This window comes from Acomys russatus, chromosome 25 (genome assembly GCF_903995435.1).
Source record: "Acomys russatus chromosome 25, mAcoRus1.1, whole genome shotgun sequence".
In the NCBI taxonomy this organism is placed as follows: domain Eukaryota; kingdom Metazoa; phylum Chordata; class Mammalia; order Rodentia; family Muridae; genus Acomys; species Acomys russatus.
The window spans coordinates 34,851,816-34,862,342 of record NC_067161.1 but is presented as its reverse complement, the minus strand read 5'-3'; the positions used below and the strand labels follow the sequence as shown (position 1 = coordinate 34,862,342).

General features: G+C 47.8%; 1 protein-coding gene across 1 annotated transcript in view; it reads left to right on the top strand.

Moving 5' to 3' along the window:
• Positions 1-981: 981 nt before the first annotated feature.
• LOC127208573 (solute carrier family 22 member 5) overlaps positions 982-10,527 on the top strand; it is a 28,121-nt gene continuing 18,575 nt past the window's right edge. Inside the window, exons 1-2 of the mRNA XM_051168079.1 lie at positions 982-1,567; positions 9,801-9,904. Coding sequence (XP_051024036.1) covers positions 1,175-1,567; positions 9,801-9,904 — 497 coding nt within the window. The 5' untranslated portion in view covers positions 982-1,174. The remainder of the gene's footprint in view (positions 1,568-9,800; positions 9,905-10,527) is intronic.

Sequence of the window (10,527 nt, the reverse complement as noted above, 5' to 3'; positions counted from 1 at the left end):
CACTTTGTAGACCAGGCTGGCCTCGAACTCACAGCGATCTGAGTGCCTCTGCCTCCTGAATGTTGGGACTAAAGGCGTGCGCCACCACCACCCAGCTACTTAATCTTGAAGTTAAATTTTTACTACTTCTTACATCAAAAAAGAAACAACATAATGATGTCTTAAGAACATAAAACAGAACGAGAGTCTGGGAATTAAAATTCATTGCCCTCTTTCTCATGACCAGTTTCAAACTCCACCGCTTTTTTCTATCCCCTTTTAATATATATACTACTGTTATTTTATGTTATGTGTATAGGTGTTTTGACTGCAAGTCTGTCTTGTCTATACCCCAAGTGCATGCCTATTGCCAATGTGAGCCTCCCTATGCCTGTTGGGAACCAAACCAAGGTCCTCTGGAGGAGCAATATGGGCTCTTAAACACTGAGCTCTCTCTGCAGCCACAAAAGATGCCACTCTTTCCAGGAAAAAACTGCGACAGAGGCTGCTGTCAATAAGACTCTCAGATGGTCACAAAACCTCTATAACCCGCAACAAAAAGTTGAGAAGGTAGGCTGTTTAACACTTAAATCTAAACCTTTTTCCAGTGAGCACCCAGGATGGCCTTGGACTCCAAAGTTTTCAAAGTCACCTTTTCCCCAAAGGGAACCCTGGGAATCTGCCCGGTCTGAAAAGATCCAACCCCGCCCCTTAGTGCGGACCTGCTCGGAGCGTGGTCCACAGACGCTCCGCCCCATCCTTTCAGTCTGGGCGGAACCAGAAGAGACCTCCCCACCGTGGGGCGGGGGGAGCGTGTCCCTACAACGCAGGCAAAAGGGGCGGTGTCAGGCGAAGCCACACCCACCTCCCGCCCTCAGCGTTCTGAAACCAGGCTCAGCCCCGCCTTCCGCCCCGCCCCACCAGTTTGAGTCCTTGCTCGGCTCCGCCTCCGGCGCACGCGCGGCTAGCGCCCACCCTGCGTCACTCAGTCCCCTACCCCACCCCTCTCCGCGTCGCTCCTCAGAGCCGGGACGGCGGGGCGGGCCTTGCGGCCCAGGCCCAGGCCCAGAGCCCGCCCCGGCCTCAGGCCCTATGTAAAGTTGGCGGTGTCCGAGTCTGAGGCCGCAGTGAGACTCACGAGCCTGGTCCTTGCCCACGCGCAGACGCCCTCAGCGCCCCGTCTCCCGAGGACAGCATGCGGGACTACGACGAGGTGACCGCCTTCCTGGGCGAATGGGGTCCCTTCCAGCGCCTCATCTTCTTCCTGCTTAGTGCCAGCATCATCCCCAATGGCTTTAATGGTATGTCAATCGTGTTCCTGGCGGGGACCCCGGAGCACCGTTGCCTTGTGCCTAACACCGTGAACCTGACCAGCGCGTGGCGCAACCACAGTATCCCGTTGGAAACGAAGGACGGACGACAGGTGCTTCAGAGCTGCCGGCGCTACCGACTGGCCACCATCGCCAACTTCTCTGCGCTGGGGCTGGAGCCCGGACTGGACGTGGACCTGGAGCAGCTGGAGCAGGAGAGCTGCCTGGATGGCTGGGAGTACAACCAGGATGTCTTCCTGTCTACCATCGTCACTGAGGTAAGTGGCAGCCCCCTTGTCAGGATCTGGTGACACTGCGAGTGACGGTTAAGATCCATCGTCCAACGAGGCACAAGCTCCCTGGTGATGGGCATCCTCCCGTCAGGTGGCCCAGGCACAGTTTATGAGAGGACTTCTAGCCACAGTATACCCCTCAGAGTACAAGTGCCAGGCTGACCATCCGTCTGTAGAGCCACGTTGAATATAGAGGCCAGAAGATACTGCCCTGGGACCTTGAGTGGTGGGACTTTCTCTAGCTAGTGATGTGACTCAGAGGGGCGGAGTTGGGGCTTCAGAGAAGTGCCACTGTCTTAGCTTCTGTCCAGAAAGGAATAGTCTTTGCAGAATCTTTTAAAGTTAAGGAAGCATGTGTTCCAAAGTCTCTTCCCTTTCTCTTCCTTCCCTCACCTATCCTCACTGCAAAATGAAATCTTGCCATGCCCCATGAGAAACTGTTTTCCATTTGTCCTTATGGATTGTTATTTCTTAAAGGATCCATGTGTCTGAAACTCTGTTCAGGGTATCTGGTTGACCTGGAGTCTTTTCCACAGTGTTTTGAGACAAGATCACTGGAGAGGTTAGTTAAGGCACATAACCTCTGTAGGGCGAGAGAAACCTAATTCCTCATCCCCTTCATATTATTCTTGATTCTTTGCCTGGCCCCTTGCAGTCACTCAGCTGGGGATGTGGCATGTGTCTAATGGTGCATGTGGATGTGTTTGGGGGACTTAGGCACCAATAGTAACTTCTTGGAGTCTCACCAGTACAATGAAAGAGCCTTGGGCAGCAGGTGCATTGAGTGTCAGGCATTGGGACTGACCAGTCAGGCTTTCTGGAGGAGACAGCCTCTTGGTGAGTCTAGCCATTAGGTCCAGATCCAACAGCAAGACATGGTCACAGGAGGATGTACAGAAAGGAGCAGCAGGGAGAGGGCTAGGAGTCCCTGTGTGGCATCTAAGCCTCCTGGAGGTAAAGGCTGAGCTTCCCTCCTTACAGAGAGTACCAGGTATGTTTTCTCAGGGGGTTGTCATCCTTCAAGAATAGAGTCTAAGAGCGTCTCTAGATAGTTGCAATGTGATGCCTCCAAACCTGTGCCTATCTACTGCATAAGTAAATAATAAGAGTGAAACCTGAGCTCCATTGGGGATTTTAACCTAGTGACGTCTTGCCAGGGCCAGGCATCACTACCTAACAAAAGAAGTACAGATGCTGGGCAGTGGTGTCTTTAGTCCCAGCACCAGCGAGGCAGAAGCAGTAGGATCTCTGAGTGCAAAGCTAGCCTGGCCAACAGAGTGAGTTCTGGGACAGCCAGGGCTACATAGAGAAACCCTGCTTCAAAAAAACAGAACAAAACAAACAAACAAAGAGCCAACTGAGTTAGGTAGCTGAGTGCTTTTTGATCTGAGTCCACAGAGAAGGGACTTTCAATTTTTCCACAGACTGAGCTCCAAACTCACAAGTGTGTGGAAGCACGTGGGAGCTATGATAGCAAAGGCTGTTGGGATTGACGCACTAGTTCCCCCAATTCTGCTTGTGACTGCCCAAAGAAGGGGCAATTGAAACCTGAAGCAGCTTCCTGGTATATCTTGCATTTTTACCCTGACCTTGAGGGTGCTGGGCTTTTTGTAGTCTATTGCCCTGTTTCACTGTCATCCTGCTTGCTGCTCCGGTCAGCTCCCCAGAGGCTGGCTGAGCAGCAGAAAAGGCTCAGATCCTTTTGACCTGCTGCTGGTGCTGTTGCTGTTGCTGCTGCTGCTGCAATGTCAGTTTGTTTTGTTTTGTTTTTTCTCAATGGATCTCGATGTTATTGAGCTGTCTTAGCAGTTTCATAAGCGCTATGTGCCCTTTCACCTACTTACAGGTCAGCAGTCTTTACAGGAGGTGAACTTAATACTTCACTCAGCCCTTTTGTTTAGGAATACTGGAATGCCTGACTTGAAGTTTGAGGCTTGTCCTCCGAGATGAACAGCTACTGTTGAAAGCTGCTGCATTAACATTCTGATGACTTTTCCAAGGCCTGTTTTCCTTTAACCCAGACTTGGTCTGCTGACAACTGCCACTAATCAGTCCCTTGCTTGTTAAATGTCTCTAAACCTGCATTCTGCCCCAAATCACAGATAGAGGTCCCTTAAGTACACTATTACTGAATTCCTCTTGTCTTTCTTTCTTTTTTATTCCCTATTGGTAGAAGACTGATTTCTTTCTTTTGAGTTAAATTAGATATTTAAAGTACTAAACTCTGCAATAGATTCAGTTTGTGTCTCCCTGAATCTTGACAGGATGCTGAGTGAGGGAGATTTTTTTATTGGAACTTTTTTACTGAAGTGGTGAGTGAATAAATTATGAACCTTTCTAGAAGGCTTAATAACTCACTGATAGACAAAAGAGAAACTTGAGGCGTCACAAAACTGTCTGGAATGTTTTAAGGGAAATGGGACTCTCCACCCTGCTGACTGCAGCTTGGCTCTGTGTGTGTCTAAAACCAGACAGTGGGGTTGCACAAAAGAAAGAGACCTTCCTAGGAGGTCAAAGAGCTTTCTGTGTCCATGTTTCAGGAAAGCTTGGTGAGCTACCTGCTTGTAGGCTGGCCCCTCTTCGTGCTCCTTGATCATCCCTGACACACGTGGAAACCCTCAGACCCGCCCCGTCATACTTCTGAATCCAGGACTGCCCCTTCCTCTGAGAACCTGGGTGATTTCTTAGGTTGCTGAGCCACCTGCTCTGTGGTTTCACGGAAACTCAGCCAAGCTTGCAGGGAGAACTTTTCTTCATAGCTTTGTGGTGCCTGTGACTTAGGACTCCTTTAGCTGAAGTCTGGCATGGCTCTGCGTTGCCTATTCCATACCTACCTCTGCTTTCCGTAACCCTCTTGCCTAGGCATTGACAGGACTCCAAGCCACTCTCTGTTGTTCTGGACTGGCTTTTCCATCAGCCTTGTCTCTTGCCTAGATCATCTTAGAACACGGGAATTCCTTCCCACTGTTATCTACAATCACCTGGATGAGAATTCCTAGCATCCTAGGTGGTGGGGTTGGCATGAGTCTGAAATATAGGGGCCAGAGGCACCAGGACCCAGGTTCCCAGGACCTCACTGCCTGCCTGCCTGCCTGCCTGCCTGTACTAGCCCTCCCACCCCACCCCACCATCTCTATCTCTGTCTCTGTTTCTCCCCGTCTCTGTCTCTTTTTCTAGAGAATCACAGACTTTTATTTTTGCCTTTTCAGCGTCATGACAAACCAGAGCTGCCACTTGTGGGCCCCTGGCCCCTTGTGCATGCGTAACCATAGTAGACACAGCTGTCAGGAAGCAATCAGATTGAGCCCCTCTCTCACTCAGAACCGTCACCCTGGGTCAGAGTTCTGATAGTGACCCAAAGTCAGGAGTCATAGAACAAAGAAAAGAATTTATTGTAAAGACTGAAGTGTGGGGTTCATCTGGACCTGGTGCAGCTAGGCCCATTGCCTAAACCTAAAGGAAATGATGGTGCTGAAGGATGGTGGCCCTTTTACCCCTTGATCCACTCCCCCATCCATCCATCATATAGTTCCCAGGTCATCCCTCTGCTCAGAGCGCTGTGGGGATGAGAGAGGCTTTTATAGCAAGTACTACTTCTCTGTTTCCTGAGAACCCTGAGGCAAAGATCCACTATTATTTTCTTCAACTTTCTTTTGTGGGGTTGAGTCTTATTGCGTTGCCTTAGCTGACAACAAGTGATCTTCCTGCCTCTAGGTCCTGAGTGATGGGACTACAAACTCTCACAGCTAGGTTTCACCATTGTAGTGGAAAACAGAACAAAATGTTTTACGATAAATCGCCTTGGGTACCAATTGATACCTGCTAGTATGCTTGATCACTGATGCAGGAACACTAAGTACATCTCAGGGAAGACTTTTGCCTGTTGGGCACAGATCCTATCACTTTTCCCTTCCAGTTAGTTCAGGTATAAGAACATTTAGTCCCAGGAGACTATATTTTTTTCTCTGTATGTGTGTCTCTTTTGCTCTACTCCCCTTCTTCTTAAAGTTGGAAAGCAATTTTCATTACATGTGAAGCCAAGGAAGATACTTGTTTGAACTGGAGAGATGCCTAAGTGAGTAAGTATGCTTACTGCACAAGCATAAAGACCTGACATTGGATCTGATCTCCCACATTAAAAGGTGGAAGGAAGGAAGGAAGAAGGAAGAGAAGGAGAAAAGAGGGATGGCCGTGAAGAGGGATGGCCATGAAGGGGGATGGCCGTGAAGGGGGATGGCCGTGAAGGGGGATGGCCATGAAGGGGGATGGCCATGAAGGGGGATGGCCGTGAAGAGGGATGGCCGTGAAGAGGGATGGCTGTGAAGGGACTTCTAAGTGGTAAAGAACACTTTGTGCTCATCTGAGTTCAGTTTCTAGTACCCATGGTGGTTCACAACCACCTGTTACTCTAGCTCCACAGGATCCAACACCCTCTGGTCTGCACATGTGGCATATACTCACATTAACACATCCTCATACACACACACACACACACACACACACACACACACACACACACAGGCAGGGGGCGAGGGGCACAGCGAGATGCCAGACAGTGGTGGTGCACACCTTTAATCCCAACTCTTGGGAGGCAGAGGCAGGCAAATCTCTGAGTTCAAGGCCATCCTGGTTTATAGAGTGAGTTCCAGGACAGCCAGAGCTACACAGAGAAAGCCTGTCTAGATACACGGAAAAAAATATAGTGGGGGGGGGGGCTAGTCTTCATGTATATAAGGATACATTCCTATACACACATGTATACACATATAATACACTTACATTAAATAATAAAGGATAGGACCACCGCCTGGCCAACAGTTTCCTCTTAAAGATGTATATTTATGTATATAAGTATTTTACATACATGTGTTTGAAATACCACATTCAGGAAGTACCTATGGAGGCCAAAAGAGGGTGTGGGATCCTCTGGGGGCAGGATAGGTTAAACAGTTTGAGACATAAATGAGATAAAGAGTATATCCAAGTGGATAGTTTGAAAAACCTTGACACCTGTGTTAATATGCCCTGGAACCTGTTATATTAGAGAGGCACATTTCTGACTAGACATGTGGTTTCCTGGTCATGGCTGTTCTAGATTCTCCAAGTTTGGGGCTCCTCTTTTAGCTCTCCAGCCATGAAGCTTGACTCAATGGCCAAGTATGCTCATCCACCTTGGGTCCTGGGTTCTGTAAGAAAGTTGGCTGAGCAAGCTTCTAGCATTGATGGTCTGGTCTTCTAGTGCTTTAGTTATAGCTGAGTAGCCAGATGAGTACAAGAATACTAGGTTCATGGGTAGCTCATCAAGCAGGGGTATTTAACTTTGATCCTGTGAGCCTATCATCCCATCACTCCAACTAGAGTTCAGGCAAAGTGCGTTGGATATAAAGCTTGACAGGTAAATGAATAGGATGGACTCATGCTGTAAGTTTGAGAGCTCTTGTCTTTCCTGACTCTACTCATGGGCTCCATGTGGCCACTAGAAGACAAATATTGATGTAAGCCAGCCTCTTAGAGTTGTCGGGACTGTCAGTGGTGGGTGACCACATAGTTATGTCATTGAGGTAGCCTCTTACTCAGACTAAGGCCAGGATAAATCAGACAGGTAGGATGAAGGCCTGAAAGATGCTTGCCATGCCTTTAGAGCAGTTGGACCTGCTTTCATGTGGTACCCAGCCTTGCAAGTGTGTTTGGGAGACTTACTCTAGAGCTCAACTATAGAGCATTTCCTTTTCCTCCTTCTCCATCACCTCCTCTTCTCTTTTGTTGTTTTGTTTTGTTTTTGAGACAGGGGTTCTCTGTGTAGTTTTATAGACCAGGCTGGCCTCAAACTCACAAGAGATTTGCCTGCCTCTGCCACTGTGCCTGGCTCTCCTCTTCTTTTTAAAGACACAGTCTGATATATCCCAGGTTAGCCTTGATATTAACGTGTGTCTAAGGATGACCTTGAGCATTAACATTCTGATCCTTCTTTCCAAGAGCTGGATTACACACATGAACCACCATACCAGGCTTTTGCAATGCTGGGCATTGAAGCCAAGACTTCATGTTTGCTAGGCAAGCACTCTACCAATTCAGCTACATCCCAGCCCTTGAGTATATTTCTTGTCTAGCTTGGATGTATCAGTCCCCAAACATCATAAGGGTAAACAGTATCTAGAAAAATGTTATCTATGAGTATCTAAAGACAAATTCTGTAGAATAATTAGTGGTGATTTTTCAGTACCAAATAAACAAATAATCATGTTAACTATTTGAGGCTTTGAACTATTGACTGGAAATATGTCCTAAAATATTCATTCAAGCATAACATGTAAGATTGTCTTCAGTTATAAATGTCAGCTTGTTACTTTTTTTTTTTTAAAACAAACAATGTGGTTAAAGCTACTGAGTTAAGTATAAAACTTGAAGGGACAGTAACAGTTGATAAACAGCTTCCAACAACTTATCATTCATTCCATCTTTGTTTTAGCAAAAGTAGTACATTTTATCATATTTACGAATGACAGTGGCAGACTGGAGAGATGGCTCAGCAGTTAGGAGCACTGGCTGCTCTTCTAGAGGTTCTAAGTTCAATTCCTGGCACCCACATGACAGCTCACAACTGTCTGTAGCTCCAGTTCTAGGGGATCGGACATCCTCTCACAGACATACATGCAGGCAAAACACCAACACAAATGAAATAAATAAGTCATTAAAAAAAAAAAGAATGACAGTGGCTATAACTTAGTCTATGACACACAGCTTCACAGAAGCTCAGAAGCTGCCTGCCATTGCTGATTTCTTCAGCTTTATGACCCTAACCACTCCCAGTCTTGGCTTTAGCAGCCATGTGTAGATGCTGACCGCTATAGGAACATTTGTCCACCTGCCAGGTATCTGGGTGCTGGTACCACCAAAGCAGGTAGAGCCTAGAGAAGCAAGAACATCTAGGTTCTGGTGCTTAGGATGCTTCACTCCTGCTGGTCTCTGCTTCCTCTTTGACTTCGGAACCAGATAGCCCCAAATATTCATTTGCTGGGTTGGGGACCACCACCCCACTTAGCCCATCCAAGTACATGTAGTAGAGAGCTAGTAGTATACCTGAGGTAGCAATGGAAGTTCTTTATGTGCAGCCAGTAGGGTGCCCTAGCCGTGGGTGGCTGTATGAGCCTAGGACAGCAGAGAGGCCCAGTTGTTTCTACCTCTGCTACCAACCTGGAAGAGAGTCTTTGTGAGAGCAGCACACGCCCGTCTCTGTTGATCACTGGGAAGGCAGTGTGCTCTGTGGAAGGCAGGCAATAGTTTGCTGGCAGGAGAAGCAGGTCTAGATTCTCATGAGGTCTGTAGAGACTCTACTGTACACAGTCTCTGATGAGCAATACTTTCTGGGAACCACTGAAATCCCTGTCTGGACTGTCTTCTAGTCTTCCAGCTCCACATTGGGCTATGGCAGCTAAATGTCTGTGTCACTGTTTCCCCATGTGCCCCACTCCTCCCTGCACACCTCATTTCCTGGTTATGGTAACTATACATGGAACCACACAAGCAGAGAAGCCTGTTTTCCACCCCAACCTCTGTTTTCTAGACAAGGAAATTAAGGCCCTGTTCAGAATGATGAGTGGGCCTTATGTGAGGTTGGAAAATCAGTTAGCATTTGATTAGCAGTTAAAACCCAGATTCCAGACTCCCTGCCCATAGTTCCAAGGCATATGGGGATGAGTCCTGTTGGCGTGTGGCTCAGAATATCACAGGGACTGAGGGACCATTGGCCTTGGTGGGAGCCCAAGCCAAGCTGAAGGAGCAGGTTTACACAGAACACCCTAGGCCCTTTGGCCTCAGTCTTCTGCTGGATGCTTTGGCTCTTAGACTCCCTCAGTTCCAGTGGCCTGAAGTGCACTGAGCAAGGGTACCTTGCCTCTTCCTCAGCCCTAGACTCTGTCTGGATTCTTAGAAGTAAGCACACCAGGCCTCGCTAACTAGAGGTCAGTGTCTGGGTAGGGTGCTGCTGCCCGCCCCTGCCCTCTCCTCAAGCTGAATCAAGGCATGGGAGGCCACTCTATGATAACAAGATGGAGAGGGAGAGGCCACCTGAGCTCTCTGCATTGCTGCCCAGGTGAGCCATTGCCCAGATTAGTGAGCTCAGAGCACTCGGGGATGCAAGGGATGCAGATTCATTTTCCCAAAAGCCTTAAATGTTAGAAAAAGGAGTGAGTAATGTATCCTTTTGCTCCTCCTACAGTGGGACCTGGTGTGTAAGGATGACTGGAAAGCCCCACTCACCACCTCCTTGTTTTTCGTGGGTGTGCTGATGGGCTCCTTCATTTCGGGACAGCTCTCAGACAGGTAAGGTGTCTATCTCCTGTGCAGTTGCAGGGTACCCCAGCACTGATCAAGGACTATATACCTGGACTTGACTTGAACTGATGGTGTTCTCTTAGCCCAGGGCCATCCATTTCAGAAGCAGCAGCATCTGTGTCTAGTGTAGACTTTCCATATCAAGTAAAATGGGCCCACTACCTCTCGCATAACTTCCCAATTCTTGCTGAGCAGAGAAAACTGAGCTAGCATAGTCATGTATACCCATGATGCAATGAGTAGTTACTTTGCCATGATTCACTGCTACACAAGTGTGGCCCCCTTTCACTGGGTAAATACAGCACTCTCCTATCTCTGAGAAATGGATAGGTTGACACTACACATGTATGGATGCACTATATTTAAGGCATTAGTCAATACCATGGTGGCCACCTCTGTATTCTGAAGATAGGGTTCTGTCTCTGAGCAAAGTGAAAGAAGATTAAGATTCCACTAATCAGTGATGCTGTGAGGAGCAGAACTCTGGTGTCCCTTAGCTAAGTGTCCTGAGATTATGGCACATACTTTATTTCTAAGAGAATGAATGTTATTTGTAACAAGCATGGTATTGTACAATTTAAAAGCTTTTATCTAAGTTCCATTAACAGTTT